This window comes from Sphaeramia orbicularis, chromosome 4 (genome assembly GCF_902148855.1).
Source record: "Sphaeramia orbicularis chromosome 4, fSphaOr1.1, whole genome shotgun sequence".
NCBI lineage: Eukaryota > Metazoa > Chordata > Actinopteri > Kurtiformes > Apogonidae > Sphaeramia > Sphaeramia orbicularis.
The window spans coordinates 35,216,966-35,236,530 of NC_043960.1; the positions used below are offsets into that span (position 1 = coordinate 35,216,966).

Genomic DNA, 19,565 nt, shown 5'->3' on the forward strand with positions numbered 1-19,565 from the left:
GCACTGTCAACCAGTTTTTGGCAAATATCTGGTTAAGAGGGTTGGATGTTTTTTAAAGTTACTTATAACAAATGAAAAAAAACCCCCAAAAAACAGATGTAGCTGTACGGGCTGGGTCTGCGACATTTCACTTCTTGGTCACATCCAGTGGAGATTGCTCTTTTCTCAGTTGGAGCTCGAATGCAAGGGAAACTGCCAAAAGTGAACAAAAAGCTTTGAAGAGAGCAAACAAAGGAAACCCTGCTGTTCACTCAAATCTGGAGTCACTGTTCTTCTAGCAGGCTCCAAACTTTAGAATCATGGTTTTGTCCTTGTTTGCATCCAAATCTGTGTCTTACACTAGTTCAGCACTGCAAATGCTTTAAAATGTGGACCACCAAATTGGTTCCCACTCATTTTTGTTTTTCACTCGCTCAATAATTCTGTCATTAATGAACTTGCAAAGATGAGAATTATGGATGAGGTGGGGGAGAAGGGAGGCCTTCCCCCTTCTGCTCCCACTCTCACAGCTGCAGTCAATCATACCATGAGCACACACTATAGAGAACAGACTCATCTCTGATCTTCCAGGGTAGATATGCTGATCGTCACGCAACCTTGCCTGTAATATATTTTATAGGATGAATTCCTCACAGATATAACCTCTGCACATACGCTCGCACATTAGACATAAATAACTATTCCACATAACATCATGTATTGCACTTTGTAAAACCAACCTCTTCGTATCAGGCTGCAGAAACACTGCTTTTACATTTTGACATGTAGCAAAATGTATTTGCTATAAAACCTTCCTCCCATATGGTGCATTGTGTTACCCTTGAAACCTTAACTGCAATACTAAGACCGTCTTCATTAAAGTTTAAGAGGACAGAGCTTAACTCTGAGAAATGGATCTATACCTCTTGTCGTAATACCACTTGAAGAGTCGTTGGCACTTGAATAATTAGTATTTTTAATTTACTAGCAGACTGCTTAAGCAGAATCAAGAGGCAATCTAGCAAAATTTCATCATTTTATTGAAGTGTCAAAGAAATTTCTGACAGCAGACAAAAAAAATCAGCTTACACTTTTCCATTTATTGCTGCTGCTAAATCTCTTCCCTTATTCACAGAAATACATTATGACCTTTTAGAGAGTAACAGCTTCAGGATTTTTTTCTTTTGGTGTTATTGTTGTTCTTTCTGCTCTTAAGCTCCACCTTTCTCTTTCATGTGAGCCAAACACACAAGAGTAGGTTGTAATTATCTCTAATGCTTGAAATAATTTATAATGTTTTAACATCTAAATCAAAATGCCAGCCAGTGTTGTGCTGTTAGATCGGCACAAACAAAACATCAGCTGTTTATTAGTGGGAATATGGGATGTGCATGCCCAAATCATTTGAGAAATAGCCTGGAGGATGCAACTGCCTGTCCTGTTCATTAATTTAGTATCTGTTGCAAAGATGCCATTACTTCTCCAAAATACTCCCTTATGTTTGGCTGTCTATTCTCATCCCATTTCTATTTGTTTTATTTCTCTGCACAGACAGAGTCAAGTCCTGCTACATCCCTCTTCTCTTTTGTTCGCTTTTCCTTTTCTCTATAATATTCCTCTTTCAAATCCTCTCTGCTTCTGCGAGTCCAGCCTTTAGAGGAAATGTGATAGATGTCTACAAAGTTCCCTGAATACGCATCCCTGTGTGTTGCTCTGTATACAGCCTCTCTGGCTATTGAAATTGCTTCGTCAACTGTCAGTTTCCATTCAACCCCTTGGTCTAAGATTGAGTATGCATAAGGTGATCCTGAGCCCACAGAAAATAACGATCCCTGCAGACGAGTCCCATCGCTGCACACATAGAACAGCCTTGGTCCTGAGAAACTCTGCTTCTTCCTAGTGAGGGACAGCTGTCCATCAGCCTCCAAAGAGGCTCTTTGAGCTTTATCCAAACTGGCATCTAGAGACTTTTCCAGAGATCTCACTTGACTTTTTGTGACTTCTCTGCAGTCCTTGAGATCAAAATCTTGGTCACGGCATTCTTCAACCTCTCCTCCATCCCACCCACATAATGTAGCAGCCACACACAGCTTAGTTCCCTTAAATGGATGAAGCATGTGAGAGAGCAATTTAGCAGCTCCACCTGTGGACAAACGCCTGCCGTGGCGGAGTTGGTATAGCCGTAATTCCCGAGCCAGAATCCGTTTCCAAAGTGCACAGTCTGCTGAAGTCCCAGAGGTTGTACTCACCAAGTGACTGTGTATAGGCAGGATCTTCTGGGCAGCTGGGCATGCCACCAGTCCAGAGCAACTGGAACGAGTGTCTGCTGCAGCCAACACACCACCCTGGAACATGAAAGCCAGAGTGGTGGTGCCATGAGACATTGGAAAAGGCAGAGGCACCGACTGGGAGGAAGCCAGTGGAGGAGCTGTGAGTGAGGAGAGGGACTGAAGGATGGAGTCTGGATGTAAAATGTCTTTGGAGCTCTGGATGGTGCTGACTTGCCCAAATTGTATTGGACTTCCCTCTAGGTACTCTGGAGCTGGTATGTAAAACTTAAACAGACTTGTGCTATTCCTTAACGTTAAACCACTCATGTTCTTAAATCCGATCCTTTTTCCAAATGGAGCTGATTCAGAGGTTGCATCGTCCACAAGGATGTCGTGGTAATTGCATAAGTCCTGTAGAGCCATTAAATATTCTTTTAAATGTCCAGTAAAATTATTTGCATCAATTGGCTGACAGAGGTTTGCCGTCAGTGCAGAGCTGCAGAATAAGTACATTTTTATCTGCAGTCACCCTTTATATGGACAAGAAGACAGCATACCTCGCATTAATCATCTGTAACAAATCATCAGCAACAGTTACCAATACCTCATTCCCTTGACTTTGAAGCATACACAGGCAGTTGCCTATGGGTAATTAATTTTGGCTGCTATATCAGGTTGTTTTTCAGATCAGATTTCTTCAAAGTCTTGTGTGGGCGTAGGCCAAAGAGGACACAGGGTGATGGCAAAGCCTTGGCTCGAGCATATCAAATTATGTTAGACTTCTGAGCTTTGATGCATCACTCCCATGTAAGTTTCCTAATAGAATGAGACATGAAAAGAACCAAAAAGCACTTTTGTTAGCTCTTACACAGCAAAGCAAATTTTGCCAAGCCTTTCAGGTTAGTAGCTCTTTAAAAGCTTTTCCATGCAAATTGCTTAACTTGCAGCACCAGAATATCAGGTAATCCTACATATCACTGGATGTACGCTCACACACCCGACACCTGCTTGGTGTCTCTCAGCAGTATTTCAGACACTTTCATTTCTCGGTGGAATAATAACTAACTCAAGGAATACCAGAATTATCTCATATTTTAATTAAATTAAATCAGAAATAATACAAGTGGTTTTAGGATTAGACTGCAAAATGAACACTAACATGGTCTTTTTTGGATTTGTCTTCACTACTGCAATCATAGTGGTAAGAAACTTATTTTACTATAAGTACATTGGTAACCAAACTAACAGCAACATTTTTGTGGAGCTATTTATAAGGATGCAAATGTTCAGTTGAAAATGCACCCTCTCTCATCATATCCATGTTTACTGATTTCCTGAAAAAAGCTATCTCTTGTAAATACTTTCCTCCTTTCACATTCACTTAATTGTATTTACATATCTTTCATTTTTCCCAGGGACAGTGTGTATTACAAGCCATTTCAACCAACTCATCGCAGAGTGGTGACAGTCTGAATCACAATTTCATTGGGTTTGCCTCAGCCCCTGACAAAGTGTTGGATGGTGCAGTGGTCCGTTTGCGCTACCGGTGCTCCAGGCCATGTCAGCTTGCAGTGGAGGTGGTGGCGTCCACATTAAGGAAGACAGATTTAGTGCTCTTCAGGAGGAAATGGATCAGTAACAGACCTCAAGCAATCAGGATACACCAGGTGCTGCTCAGATTTCCTCCATCCATTTTATATCAGCGTAATTTTTTTAACAGGCGTGTTTTGGAGGCTGAGAATGTGATGCTTCGTGCTTGGCTAGAGCATCTTCATGATGGCTTTGAACACAGCACAAACCCCAGATCTATGATAATCTCCAAAGAGCTACAGACACTACCACTCTCAGAGCGTCCGACTAAACCTCCCACTGAGTGTCCTTCATGGGATGCTCAACTAATTTGGCAGGTTAACAGAAAAAGAGTCTGTCGACATGAATCAGGTCAGATTTTTCATCATATTGTCCTTTTTTTAATATTGTTTCACATCCACTTTTGATAGAAACATGAAAAACATGAAGTTTGACAGTGTGAAGAGGGTGACAAATATAAACACACAATATAATCTTTTGCTTTTCAACTCAAACAAAGACAAAATCGATCTGCTGAAGTTCCCTCTGGCAAGTACTGGTGAGCACTTTGGAGTGGTCCGCAGGTTCCAGCCTTTCATCGACAGAGACCTGGAGCGAGCCCGCCTTCATGCTGTGACACAGCCCAGGTTGGATTTACTCTGTCCACATGAACTTTGTTTTAGCAGGACTCGATTCTTTTTTAGGTTTAAACACTCAGCATGAAAGAATTATCCAGCAGATCACCAAATGTTGTTAACAAACCGATAAGAACTGTAGAAAAAGAAAGTGTTCACTATAATAGAATGACAGGAAACCACATATTACATACAGTAGATTTTAAATAGCCAGGGAAAACACACTAACTACAGTATGATACAGTATGTTGGTAAAATGGTGGTTATTCTGTAATTTTGTAAAATATCATAATGTCTGTGTAACTAAAAAAGAAAACACATCCCTAAAAGTAAAAAATATTTAAAAAAAAACTTTATAGGTTTTATTAAATAAATTGTGCCTTCAGGTTCATAGAATTTGACAGTAAGTACTAAGTAAAATGTAAGTAACACTAAGTAAAATCAGATGATACTTTGGGTTATGACAAATATACCATTGTAGTTGTAATCATATATTAAATAATTAATCTATGAACCAGAATTGTTCTCTTCTACAGCTGATTTAGACAACATGTTAAGATGACATCTTGAGTAAAAAAAATTGCATTATTAAGCATTTGTTCTAAAACTAATGCTGGAGAAACATCTAATGTCGCATGTTGAAGTCAGCATAGCAGGTTAATGCCATGTAACATCCCATCACACAAGGAGAAGAGAGTTCTGATTGGACCTCTTTCCAAACTGTCCCTCCCTAACATTTAATCTCACTTTTATTCACAGATGTCAGTATATTTACAAATGTGTTGTTGTCTATTTTTCATCTGTGGAGAAAAAAGTCTTTGAGATAAACTATGATGAAATATTTAGTCACTTTGTCAGTGAAATGAACACAGACAAAGACACAGACTGAAACCCCCATGTCTACGTATGTCATCATTCCTATAAGCAATGATTCTAGTGAGACGTGTTCTCAGGGGAATTGAGTGCCAGCGTGTTTTAATGAAAATATTTTATTGTATAATCTTTGCTATATTGTCCCAATACCTCTACGTAACTAATACCAGACTTGTCTTATGCTTTGTGTTCGAGGGGGGATTGCCTTGATATCAGCAGATTGATGGGCTACAGCTCAGTGACTGTTTCCTTTTCAGTGCTGGCATCTGTTAGAACACACTCCACTTTTAGTTTTACTTCACTGTCATTATAAATGACTTTACAGGCTTCATGAAGCCTCTTCAGCAGAGCATAAAGCTTTTTATTTACGGTCAGTGAAAGACAGCGAGGTCAGTCATTTTTAGCAGATAGCACAGCATTTTAAATTCCACCTCATGCTTCAGCGGCCAAAGAAATGATTTGTCAAATCATGTTTCATTGCTTGCTTTTCAGAGTCACCTTTTCTGTGTGGATCTACCTAGTGAAATGGTGTCACAAAAAGCTCTGTGGGATCATCCATCATGTTGATAGGAAAAATGCATATGGCTCCATTTTGATGCAGCTCTCAGACACAGGTGGGCAGCTTGTGGATACATCTGATATCAGCAGGCTTATGAATACTTTTACATTTTTATTTAGTCCGTCAATTTGTTGATTGCGTTTTAATTTTAATGCATAGATAGCTTTAGTTTGAGGAACTGACTAGTGTTTAAAATCTATTTACTGTAGTTGTGGTGTTATTTTTCATTTTTCAGATGTTGTGAGTAAAGCTTTGATTGACAGAAGCTGAAAAATAAGATGACAAAGTGCGTGACAGGTCTCATATTGTGCAAAGCCATTTTATTGTTGTGCGCCATGAACCATTAAATTTGGATTTTTTTTTTTAACCTCTCGTTCTATTTAATTTTCATTTGCATTGTATTGTTTATTTTGCTTATAGATTTACTTTATTGTTTGTGTTATGGAAACTGTTAACAAGACAAGGTTTTCTGTGCTAGTTTTGGTGTTAGCTGTAGTTAACTTTTAACAACCCTGGGTACCAGTTTAGGAGATGAGATGGAGGTATCATGAGACGTTTGTGAGTGATGATGTGTGTTTTGTGAGGCTGCAGAACAGACTGGGTTATGTATTAATAAAGAGCTTTGGATCTCCTGTGGTGTTATATATGACTGTCATATCTCTTGTGTAGGGAACGTCATCATTCAAACACGTGTGACAACTGGAGAAGATGAAGCTTTCAGCACCAGTTTAGTGTTGCCCCTGTGGAAATGGATTAGATTGGACTGTTACATACAGGACTCAAAGGTATGGAAGTGCACTTAAAGCCGCTGGGAGGGGGGATAAGGAATAAAAATTAAAATACAGCTCATGGCGCTTCATCTGAGTTTCATTTGGTGTCCTGGTTTTTCAGAGTCTGGTTTTCTTTTTAGAACAGCTGTAAGATCCTGAACAATGCTTCCTTTCCAGCTGGAAAACTCCGGGCAATTGCAGTGTGTTCTGCAATTTAGAGTCTTTCACAGCTCAGTAGGTTTTTTTTCTCCATGTTGTGAGTGCATTGATTATTATGTCTGACTTTCAGGTGCTGCTGGATATATCGTGGATCGGTCAAACCCACAGATCTATATATGAGTAAGACATATTCTGTTTTATTTTTAGTTTATGGATGTGGTAAGTTATGCAAAACACACTTGTACCTTTTAGTCTGTATGAAACAAAAGATTTCCCTTTCTGTATGCACTGATCATGATGATACTTAAATATGTTGCAGATTTCAGCACAATATCCACTATGATGACAGTGATGGATATTTTGTGATTGGAGGAGGCAAGTACCTGCCGGGCATTCATGGGTATTTTGGACCTGTCAAATACTATCGTTTTGGAACTGAAGAGGTAATAAATAGCTCAGTTGATAATGAATATGACTGTGTTGTTGTATCCATCTGTAAAATTATTAATCTGAGAGTGTTAAATAGGATGTTGTTCATGTCTCAGGTTGACAATGAACTTTATCCCAGGGCGATGTTACAAGATCTGGATGATACTCATTGTGAGTGTCAGAAAATAAAAGAATTTACCACAGCTTTTCTGCAGGAAGTAACTGAGAGCGACCTCCTATCACCAATCAACAAAGGTGAAATATCATTTTGACAAGTCCTGCAGCCATTCCACAGGGTCTGACTGTTTATAGGTTTTATTGAAAGGGTGTCAATTAGTAAACTGCTCACCTATGGAGGGTGTGGAAACTAAATCTGACAGTTTCCTTCGTGTGTTTTATTTCAGGTTTTTGTACCCCTCACTTCATAAGACTGCAGAGACAGTTTGATAAGAAAATCTGCAGACAGATGTGGCCCGGGGAGACACAGCTGAAGTACAAAACTCTTTTCAATTTGTTGCAAACAAAAGACGAGGAGCTAAGAACAGGTGTTGGTTTTGTCTGTTGTTTGCGCTGTTAATAACTCTAATTAGGTGCTGTGCTATACGTGATGTAGCACATAATTATTAACTGTTTCTGACTACTTTAATTTTCTCTAGGATCTTTGAGCGTGAAAAACCTCAGAAGGACTTTGTTCGAGGAGGCAGTTGGCGCAATGTTCACAGAGTATCAGGTGAAAATTAAAATCACATCCAAATCAGCATCTTTGCTACGAGTATCCTCCTGCTTTGGAAATCACAAAGCATCTCTGCTTTTGGCCACTATCCATCTTTCTGGCCTTGGACACTCAGTCGATCAACAACAGGTACAGTCAATGCCTTCCTTGTTGCTTAATTGCTACTTTATCATCATAGTCGGTTCTGTAACGATGACTGATAATATTGACCTGTGTGTGTTTCAGGGACATATCTATAGTTTGATTGGAGCTTTGGGGATAACCGCTTTTCCCTAATGCATGCAGCCTACAAGCACACGCAAGGAATTGACGGGTTTCCAAAAGACTTTGACATGGCCTATTGCTACTACTCCAACGCAGGTGCACAAAGCAATATTGACAGCTCCAGGATGCATGAAAGTAAGGTACTGTATGTTTACCCAACTACAGAGGTGTCAGTACACACATTCTGTCCTCAAGGAGAAGTACAGATACTGGTTTAAGTAGTAGCAGGTAAAAGTTGTAGATGCTGACTCAACATCTTCATTCAAGTGAAAGTTAAAAGTACATGCTCTGAAATGCACGAGTGCAGTTTTTCCTCTTTTTTTTTTTTTAACATTGTGGGATTTATTCAGGGAACTCATCATTCCTTGCATTTGGGTGATTTTTTAAAGTAATTTATGCCACCCTTTTATGGTGAAGATGTCTTTATTTATGAAAAGGAGACATAATTTCAGGCGCCAAGTACTGGAATATACGGTGCTTTCGGATATTCTAATGTGTTCAAATATTTATTTTCCTGTAACCTAACAGCCCTAAAAATGCTAATCCAAATCACAGCCACAAAATGTGTCTACACAGGTCATTCTTTTTAATTTAGTACTAATTAGCAGCTTGTTGAAAGAGCTCTAACCTCAGCCCCTTACATAATGGAAAGTGACTTAAAAAAATGCCACCTTTGTAGCTCTAACTCACTAATTTCTCTTAACAACCTAAAAGCATGTTTAAGTTTCGATGTGAAAGCCTTACATTAATTTAATCTATATACTAGTCTAAATAAGTTAAAAGTGATGAAATACAATCTGCAATGTATCACACTCTCAATACATCACAGATGCTGCAGCTCATATTAGAAATTTTTAGGTCATTTTTAACCAGTTAAGGTTTTATAGGCTGGTAGCCACATGAGGTTAGTTAGCAAACAACACTTCTAACAGTGAAGTAGAAAAACATTTATGCTAGTGACTTACAGCTTACTCGGTATTGACAGTTTTGATGCAAAAAGTCCTATATCATACTATTCTTTTTCCCTCATGACTCCTCAAATACAGAACAAACTGAGTAAAAAAATAGCATGGACAAACCTTTAGGCATCTTTCATATAAGGGGCTGCCAGTTAAACACACTGCACACTTCTACATGCTTGATTATTATAATACAGCTGTTTTCAACACTTTGCTGTTCTACATCACTCACCCCAAGTGTTATTGTCTGATTCCAGTCACTGCAGATGTGTCAGTCTCATGTTTTCAGCAGTACTTTTATTTTTAGTTCTACAAAATTACACAATTAAAGCTCTGTTAAGTAATGATTGGTTTCTATCCACTACAATACTACAGGGCTTTTATTTTGAAATGAAAAAGGAAGTGCATTGCAGTTCTTTTAACTTTGTAAATGGGAGCCAATCAAAACCAGGTTTAATACTAAATATAACAATTTTTACTTATTAAACAGAAGAACTTGGAAACAAATGCCTGACTTTAATACAACCCTCCTTCAGACAAAGGCCTGGTACCTCCTCCAACTGTGCCAATTAACATGAAAACAATTATTATGAACAGTAACTTCACTACAATGTCACACATTTTCATTTTCCAGTGTGAGCAACAGAACTTATAACATGTCGATGCCTCTTCTCTGTGGCCTGGTTACACTTTAACATTTGTTTTGTCATGTTTCATCTTTTACATTAGAATGTTTTGCAGTATTATTGTACCCTCCTGATGGATGAAATCAACCTTGATGTTAGGAAGATGTGCAATTATACAGAATAAAAATAATAACTGCATGAAACTGAAATAATAATCCTGCTTCAAACACAAAAGGAATAGAAAGATAAAGTAATATATGTTCAAGTAAAAGTAAAAAGTTGTTAGAAATGTTAAAACTTGACAAAAGTAAGGCAGTCAAGTATTAGTAGTATAGTTACTTCCAATCACTGGTGAACTTTAGATTTAAAGTAGTATTAGCAGTTTTGAGATGGACAAGATAAATACTGCATACAGTTAAAGAATATGTATAAACATCACACACAGACATATTTGTACAAATGCATCAATACAGAAGCCCTAAAATATTTCCCAATGAAGCATTACTAATATGTCTGTTAGTTAACTTTGTATCAGAGAAGTTTGAGTACAGAGGACAGCAGGGTCTAAAATTTTAATTTAGAAATCAAAATGAGTTAGAGCTGCTGATGGATAGATGAGAACACTTAGAAGATAAGCTGTGTGAAAATGCTGCTTCCAAATTATTTCTTGTTTATTCTTTGAATATTAAAATAAGCTGCACCACATGAGGTTGCAAACAGCCTGATAAGCTCAGGTAAGTAAGAAAATGCCAATTCATCCAAAGCTTTACTGTCAGCTGTACTTTGAATAAGGAAGTGGGACCCCTATCATGGGCAAGGACAAGGATTTTTCTGCAGTATTGTGATCTGTGTAGAAACCCTCAGTAGGGAGAGGATCAATGTTGATAACAGTTATGGATTTTCAAAAGATCCAAATATCCTTGTAAAAGTTTTATAGTAATACTATATATTACATCGATATTTATACTCCTCCTACTATTGAACTGATGCTGTTGTACTTACTTTTTTTAAGCTCATGAAATATATTGATGCGGAGACCTCATTTGCAATATAACTGAATAAAAACAATAAAATAGACAATAAAAATAATAAAATGCAAATCATTGAAATAACAAAATGATTAAGCAACCAGTAAAATGCAAAACAAATGAATGAGCTAAAACAAGAAATACTACAAATGAAATGTGATAAAATTAAATATTTAAAATGCACAGAGTTATGTAAGTATAACAGTAAAAGGAATATTCATAGTGCTAATAACATTTTTAGAGGAGATGTAAAAAAGTAGGGAATATTATTAGTACTAGCAGGAGGAGAAAAAGTTCCAGTTTCTTTTGTTTTCCCTACAGCAATACACACCTGAACACATCTACCTAAGCAACAAAGAGGATCTCAAAAGTGTGACGTATGACAGCAGTGACTTTGTTGAATATCTGAAGTTTGAAGCTGAGAGGGGAGACATAGAATCTCAGGTGGGTGTCATTTACCAAACAGCTGACTTTATGCAGAGCTGTTCAGTATGACTCAGTGAGTGAAATTAAGTACTTTAATTACTTCTGCATGAGGCATTGTTAAGAACTACCCAATAAAAACTCTATTATCTTTAGAAACACTTGGGAACAATGCTGTACTGGGGACAAAATGGAGTCTCAAAAGACATAGTGAACGCAGTCAAGTGGTTTGAGAGAAGTGCTATGCAGATGAGGGATCCATCGGCGATGTACGACTACTCTATTCTACTGATGAAGGTTCTGTAATAACATAAAGGCAACCTATTTTCTGATTGAACTGAACACTGGATGTTTTGTGTTTGTCTGTGTTTTGACATTTATTGATTTGCTGATTGATGTTGATTCCTTCAGGGCCAGGGAGTAAAAAGAAACTACACCCGAGGTTTTCAGCTGCTGGAGAAAGCTGCAGCAATGGTACTTGTGTGTGTGTGTGTGTGTGTGTGTGTGTGTGTGTGTGTGTGCCCTGTAGAAATCAGTCAGAGTGTTTACAGAATGCGCCTTCACTACAAATAGCAGCTTCTGTTTCCCTGCTTTAGGGCTCAATTAATGCCTTGAATGGCTTAGGCTGGTACCATGGGATTATACTGAACGACCACAAAACTGCACTGAAATACTTTGAACAAGCAGCGCTAAATGGAAGTGACGATGCCTTGTTTAACCTGGGAATTTATCATCTCAGTGGGAAAAACCCAAAAAGTCCACAGAAGAATGAGGTTTGACTCCCACAGTATGCTTTCTAAATGTTTTTTTTTTTTTTTTTTCACTGTTTACACAAAGACAACCTTTATAATTGGCTTATAATTGGGTTTATAATAAGGTTAGTAATTAAGTTGTAAATACTTTATAAAGCATCAGTCAGCTGTTACATCAACACATAATTTCTACTAATAGTTACCAGCAATTAACTGCCATTGACATATCTTAATGCTCAAAATGTTTCAACAGATTCACACACTGTAGTATTGTGGTTTTACATTTGATACCCTTGGATGGTAGAAATTCACTAAAGGTCAAGTGTGTCAAATTTAGGGAAATTTAGGAGGATCTCATTGCAGAAATTAAGTTATAACCGGACATGTGAAAATAAGAATGAGTTGTTGTTGTAGTTTATTTCTGTTTTCACAGTAGCTTAGAGCTCCCTCTTTTAATCTTCTAAGTATATATTTGGGGAGATGTGGAGAGCCAGAGTTCTGCCCCATCTAGTTGTGCCCCATGGGAACCTTTTGCAGAAAAAATTGTATTAAGGTCAATGATGAGAGACATTTTTTGATCCCTTTGAATTATATCATTTACACATATATTTGTCGATTTAAATGATAATTTGACATGTCATGGAAGTCTGAGACTGTCATAAAACAGTTGAACTATCAGATTGTAAAAAAAATATGTGAATAAATACACTATAAACCTGAAAGTCACAGAGGTAATATCGTTGTAACTGTCTATCTCCACAGTCTGATCAGAGTCTGAAGATGTCTCTGCAGCTTCAACATGACTAGACTGTAGTGATTTTCTCCTCCTTTAATACTTTCTCACATCACTCCTTGAGGTTTGCAGTGAAATGTACCATGGTTGCGGCCTCTTTGTTGTTGCCGATGTGTCCCACGTGTGATGGGAAACGCAGTCTATTGAACTGTTTAACACAAAATTAGATGTTTCTTTACTATCTTTTCCTCAAACTATGAATTTTGTAGCTTGTGAAATTGTCTTTTTAAATTGATAAACTCCACATGTGTAAATGGTGGCATTTATTTGTCTCTTTCCATTGACCACAAATTTAATAGTTTATTGTTATGTGTTGAAAGGGGTCATGTGTCAGCGTTATCCATCGTGTCATTTGTCATCATTAGTTTAGAAGTTTATGTTTCCAATAAACTACTCACAAAACAACTTGACTCTTCAATCAATCAATCAAGCAATCAATCAAATTTTATTTATATAGCACCAAATCATAACAAATGTTATCTCATGACACTTTAAATTTATATCGAAACCAGACTCTCAAGGCAATTTACAGAAACCCAACAGAATCCTCCAGGAGCAAACACTTGTGACTGGTGACTGTGGTAAGGAAAAACTTCCTTTTAACAGCAGAAACCTGGGGCAGACCCAGACTCCAGGAGGATGGACATTTGCTTTGACTAGTTGGGGTTAAAGAGAGAGGGTAAAGGAAGAGAAAAAGAGAGATTGAGAGAGAGACTGAGGGAGAAGGGGGGACATATGGATGTAACTGATGCACAGATAACTGAACTTGAACTGTCAAAAAGTAGATCAACTGGTGTTCCTATAATTACCAATAACCAGAACAAATGTCCATAACTGTTAATACTACTACAAGTACAAGTATTAACAGTGGATATACTACTACTACAACAGCTAGTACAAATAATAGAAACCTCTACCATCTATGGAACTATGTAATAAACGCTATCACAACTATATGGATAAGTGAATGGTGACGATGAAGGCAGAAGAGGGGCAGGACCACAGCACTAGGTCCAGAGTTGATCCATGGAAAACCTGTGAGGCGATAAATTCTTTAATAATTTACAACAGATAATTTCTGCTGTAAATGGGCAAATACAGATTAGATAAGATAACATCATAAACAAACACCATTTTCTGATTTTGTTGGGCGGAGGGGTACCCCATCCTCCAATGTTTTACAGCAGATGACTTCCAGATTTATATTCCATTACCATCACCTGCCATGTACGAATGAGGACCGGAGCTACTACCTCTTTAAATAAAAAGCCTAAAACAGATAAAACATTGACTCTAATGAGGATGTTTTGCATTTTGCAGATCAGAGGGATATTCAATTGGCTGTTATCTGCAGTTTCACCATTAAATCCCACTAATTTTACACACTGAACCTTTTGATAATTTTTTTGATAATGTTGTATTTATTATGAGAGCTTGTGCTTTTAAATGGTTGTTACTTTAAATTCTTTGAAGGCACTTGAAAGCAAGAATAATAACATTTGCCAGATATAAGCCTGAAATCATATAATAAAACTTTGTCATGACTACAGTTGGGATTTATAAAGTGTTTACAGCCTAATTAATGACCCCATAAACATTTCTAAGACGTTTATAAGGGTATTCTCATTATAAAGTGGTACAGTTTGAGCAAGTGGCTGATTTTGTTGTTTGATCCACAGATCGCTGCATTCCAGCACTTTCTCAATGCATCTATGTTGGGTCATGTGGCTGCGTCTGTGGAGGCAGCGTGGTACCTTTCGACAGGAAGCCTGGAAGGGGTGTCTCAGGATGTGGAGAGGGCTGTGATGTAAGAGGCTTTCATTAGCTTGGTGAAGAAAGCTTTGTTATGGGCTGTTGCACTGTAGCCTGCAAGCTCAGTGGCATTAATTTCAATGACAGTGGCTAATTCAAGGTCAGAACCTAGTATTTGCATATCTAAAAATAAGAGCCACTGTCACTGCATTATTGTCTGGCACAGAGAGATTCTGCTTACCAATGTTCCTCTGGTATCTTATGAATTTAAAGAAGCTCCTGCTGCTGTAGCTGCTTATTTTAGAATGACCTCAACAAATCACAAAGTATTTTTAGATTATGTTAAAATATTTTCAGTTTAAGTGGAGTAAATGATATTCCATAATTCATTACCCATCTTTTACCCTCCGTGCAGAATGCTAAAAAAAGTCTGTGAACAGAATGGACACCTTGGATTTATGATCAGAGAGGCTCTCCAAGCCTACCTTCAGGGCTCCTGGTAGGGATATTAATATCAATTACTTTTCAGTTGTCCCCAGTTAATCACATTCTCTGGTCTTTTCTCGTCGTCCTCAGCTTTTTCACATTTGTGTTATTGTGTTGTGAACATCACAGGCAAGAAGCATTTGTCAAGTATGTTTTGGCAGCTGAAACTGGTTTGGGTTTGGCCCAAAACAACATAGCTTTCCTTTGTGAGGTAAATGAGTTCTCCTATTAACTCTTTGCGCTTGTCCTTACTTGAAATGACTATTCTCTGATTCCGCTTTTGAGCACTACCTAAGGAGGTAGCTCATGAACACAACTGCATTCCAGTCACATACTGAAGAAGGCAAACCAAGCAGAGGGAAATTATTAGCAGCTAATGAAATAACTTTCATCATTGCTCTGCTCCTTCTCACTCTGCACTCATTCTCCCCAATGCAGGAACTGAATCTCAGTTATGATTGTCAGTGGAGATATCATAACTACTCTATATTAAACTATGATCCCCATCCTTCCGGTGAGTTCCTCTCATTTCATTTTGCCTTAACCTCTCACTCCCTGCCAATCTGGTCGATAAACAGCAAGTATTTATCTTCTTTTATAGCGCTGTTGAAAATGGGAGACTACTACTACTATTCCTCTAGCACCCAAGAAGACTCATTATCCTTGGTTGGTCAGGCCATATCGATGTATAGCAGAGCAGCTCTAGCAGGCAGCCCTCAGGTGACAGATTTACTCGGGCTGTAATCTCATCACCCTATGATAAACTTAATTAAACTTTCACGGGCTCGGGCCCACTGCAATAAAAACAACAAACAGAATTATACAATGTTATTATTTGGAGACTTTCTCTGTGAATAACCCATCAGCTCTGTTATGATTTTATTCTCTCACGTACCCACAGGGAATGTTCAACTTGGTCGTGTTGGCACAACAAGGGCACAGACTTCCTCTGAGGATGCAAAGCTTCTTTAATGTGTCACATCGTGATGAGATGGACGCTGTGGTGGAGACGATCTTAAAAAGGTGCTTTATTTTAATGCAGCCCCACACAACAGTGAACAATGAAAATGAATATTTTAAGTGAGGCTGGAGCATTTGCAGCATCCAAGGCACTTTAAAAATAGAAGTAGTGCTAATGACACTTGCAATCTAATGTCTTCTACTCAATATTTTCGCCAATATTTCAGGGCTTGATAATCCTGTAATAATGCCTTATGTTGTTTCCATTGTTTTGTGCATGTGAAGATGTGTAGAAATGAGGATGAAGAGGCCGTAACGCCCTGTGCTTTAGCTCTGCTTGGAGTCCAGATGGGGAAAGCCTTAAGGAAATGACTCAGAATGGTGCACAGCTCCTCTTGGTAAGCATAAGGCAGCCAAATCATATGTGGTAAAAGAAACCCAACATGCTGCGAGCTGGACTCCCATATTATTTTCCTTTGATATTTTGATCTACCTTTAATTATTGAAATCTGTGAAAATGCAAAATGGAACCTCATCATGAATAAAAATTGAAGTTACTATAGATTGCTATTTTAAGAGTGAAAATGTGATAATTATTTAAATCTTTCTCTGTGTTTTCTCCATAGGCATATGCATCACTTCTCTCTGTGTGTGTCATTATTGCCTATGTGCCCTTGAAGATGGTTTCGGTAAGTAAATGTTTTCTCCTTTGCTGCACAAATTTGCCACAAGAGGGTACAATTTCCTCATGTAATGTTTACTATAGCTGAGTTTGATGCTACTTTAAAATGTGGGTAATTATGTTTGCTACAATGAAAGTATTAATGCTGATTAACACACTGTAAACTGTTTGGTCATATAATTACCTATTTATTATTATCTGCAAATGAATACAGAACAAAGGGCTTCTCATGGCCGTGCGGTTACACTGAGGACAAGGACATCATCTGTCAGCCAAGACGGTATCAACATGAACAGAGCGCAGAATGGCATTATGGGTGGAACCTACAGAGCAGCAGGGAATCTATGGATTACCATACAGAATGGCAACCATTGGCACAGGCAGACCTGCGATTTGGCCCTGACTCTTTCAGGCATGTGCGTGTGTGCTTTCTGGACCACACTACTCTATCATCTCATATGACATACAATGACCAGGACAGTGATTCAATAGCCACAGCAAAACCTCAGACACTACATATTGTAAGAGCGTACATTTAGAGGATGAGCTATGACACATTAGCGTTTCAGACTCACTGTGACTCATTTTGAGTTATGAGACAGGAAGGAAGGAAGGAAGGAGTGAAGTGCTGATCTGAATGTGAGTGTGCTTCTTTATCAGAGTGTAGATAATGTGTCCTCGGTAACCATTTTTTCCATTGTTTTGTTAGTGGAAATAAAATACTTATCATGGATCATTTAATTAATGCTGAGTCTGACCTGCAGTTTATATAATCTTTGAGTAGTACTGCCAAAGAAAGTGAAGCTTCAGTTATGTAACGTCCAGTAAGTGAATTAGCTTAAAAATGTCTTGAATCACATAGTAACTTTTTTACTCTGTAATACCAGTGGCCCATACCTCTGTGCTTAAGTGTTTAGCCTCAGCGATGGAAAAATTGTAAGATGTTGCACCAGATGCTATGTTGTAATAGATCAACTATTAAATATTATTGGTAATAGAACAACTATAATTATTCCTGTGTTATCAGTGACATGTTTATGATAAAATGTCTCAAGGGAGACTGGACATGCAACGACAGCACTCCAGGCACTTAACATTTTGTCCAAGGCCAGAGCTGTGGAATTTCAGAAGTTATTGATTTAGTCTGTGACTGGGCATGTGCGGCTGGTCAATACTCAAGATAAGGAACTATCAGTTTTACCCATCGCCATGGGAGATAACAACAAAAACTTTGGTGTGGAAGGATTAAAGTAAAGGAAGACACCTTTAGAGGGGTTTAAGTCCAAAACTAATGCGCCTCTGTGGTGCTGTTGTAATGGTTTCCATAAAGATAACATAATGGCCAATATCCTTTGAGGGATTTTGTTTCCATGGGCGCCAACAAATATGAAGACTAGGCAGCGTTACTCAGTTCTTAACTGTTATTTACAGACTGAATGAGTGTTGTGATGATGTGCAGTTTGGAGCAGTGAGTGTTGTTGCCTGGTATTCATAGAGCTGTCATTAGTTAAATAAGGAGTTTTACAGTGTAAACAGCAACATGTGGAGCTCCTTCAGTTTGAACTGATGTCTGTATGTAATTTGGGAATACAATAATGACCTCCCTCTTCCTTCTTCTATCTCTGTCCCTTACAGTATCTCGTCTGTGTCTGCTTCTTTCTTAAAAAACAATCACCCAAACAAAAACACTTGATGTGCGCTGTAGTAATCTTTAGTAGACTAAGTGTTTTCTGCATTCAGTCTACACTGTTATGGATGATGGCGCTTAGACCCAAGTATCTTCTCCAACATTTCACAACTTTTCTTAAAAGTCATTCTTATCATTTCACAGATGTTCTTGCAAACAGTTCCTTGAGGTTTTCATTCATACTAAAATATTACAGCTGGCATTATAGATCCAGGTCTTATATGTGAAAGTCATCAAATATTTGTATTATGCGTTGATGAGGTTCATGGATAAGTCCCGTCAGTCAAAGTTGTCAAAATGATACTATTTTAATAAGGTGAATAGGTATTATACCATTATAATAAATGGGTTTCAAAGATACAATCTTAATGTCCATGTGATTGTTTAATCATTTGATAACGCTGATTAGTGTGACCTTGAATGTAGAGTACAACACACACTTTGACTGTCATTACACAGTGATAGCCTCTCATTTGATTGACAGCAGTCACACTGTCCATTCTTTTCCAGTTGAATTAAACTCTCACTGAACTTTCTGCAATATTTATTTAACTAGGAGGGAGAGAAAAATCTTAACCAGTAGGCATTCTGGTGAAGGAAAAAAAATTCTCTTTTATTATTTGATTCGTACTGTAAATTTTTCAAAATCCTGAGGTTTTATTCTGAATACGGTTGCATCAATGTTCCTTCAGTGCACATACACATCTGAATCATGTATTTTCATTACTAATTTTGTCTTAAAGTAGCGTGCAATTGTAATTAATGAAATGCTTTGATCTTATTGTTTAATATTTTGTAATGGTTGCACCAAAGCGCTGAATATTTCATGTGATTTAGCAAGAAAGGGTTGAGTCTACAGACACACATAGCGCACAGTTGAAATATCCTGGCAGCTGGACTTGAAGCGGTGGTTGTTAGCTGCCTATGGACACATATACTGAATGTACTGGCCCACAGGGCTTTTGTGAACAGCGTCTCACAATGCTGACATACAGAATCCTGAAAATATAACATTGTACATATGACATAATGTTAATTATGACTTTCCATTATATGTTCAGATTAAAAAATGGTGAAAATCCTGATGTTGATGTGATCTTACATTTTGATAATGTTCAATAAACTGAAATATTCACATAATATACAAACCCGGTCCAAATTCTGAAAGAAGGGATTA

The 19,565-nt window shown here is 37.9% G+C and overlaps 2 protein-coding genes across 2 annotated transcripts; one reads left to right on the forward strand and one right to left on the reverse strand.

Moving 5' to 3' along the window:
* Window positions 1-1,514: 1,514 nt before the first annotated feature.
* Window positions 1,515-2,672, reverse strand: psmb11b (proteasome 20S subunit beta 11b). Its single transcript, XM_030132765.1, has one exon. It carries the CDS (start codon window positions 2,670-2,672, stop codon window positions 1,515-1,517), a length of 1,158 nt encoding a protein of 385 aa, XP_029988625.1.
* A 591-nt stretch (window positions 2,673-3,263) lies between these two features.
* On the forward strand, window positions 3,264-18,981 carry LOC115417394 (protein sel-1 homolog 3). The gene is given in 26 exon segments (XM_030131293.1): window positions 3,264-3,450; window positions 3,665-4,190; window positions 4,339-4,465; window positions 5,819-5,940; window positions 6,555-6,670; window positions 6,945-6,994; window positions 7,134-7,257; window positions 7,360-7,498; window positions 7,648-7,788; window positions 7,900-8,105; window positions 8,202-8,226; window positions 8,229-8,380; window positions 11,175-11,297; window positions 11,433-11,573; window positions 11,688-11,750; window positions 11,873-12,049; window positions 14,501-14,628; window positions 14,989-15,072; window positions 15,189-15,270; window positions 15,498-15,573; window positions 15,661-15,779; window positions 15,961-16,100; window positions 16,313-16,383; window positions 16,386-16,417; window positions 16,646-16,712; window positions 16,916-18,981. Coding segments are annotated over 26 exon segments (3,333 nt in total). The 5' UTR covers window positions 3,264-3,396; the 3' UTR covers window positions 17,164-18,981.
* Window positions 18,982-19,565: the final 584 nt, after the last annotated feature.

Excerpts from the sequence above, each read along its gene's own strand:
- psmb11b (XM_030132765.1), bottom strand. The coding sequence starts at position 2,672 with ATGGCTCTACAGGACTTATGCAATTACCACGACATCCTTGTGGACGAT.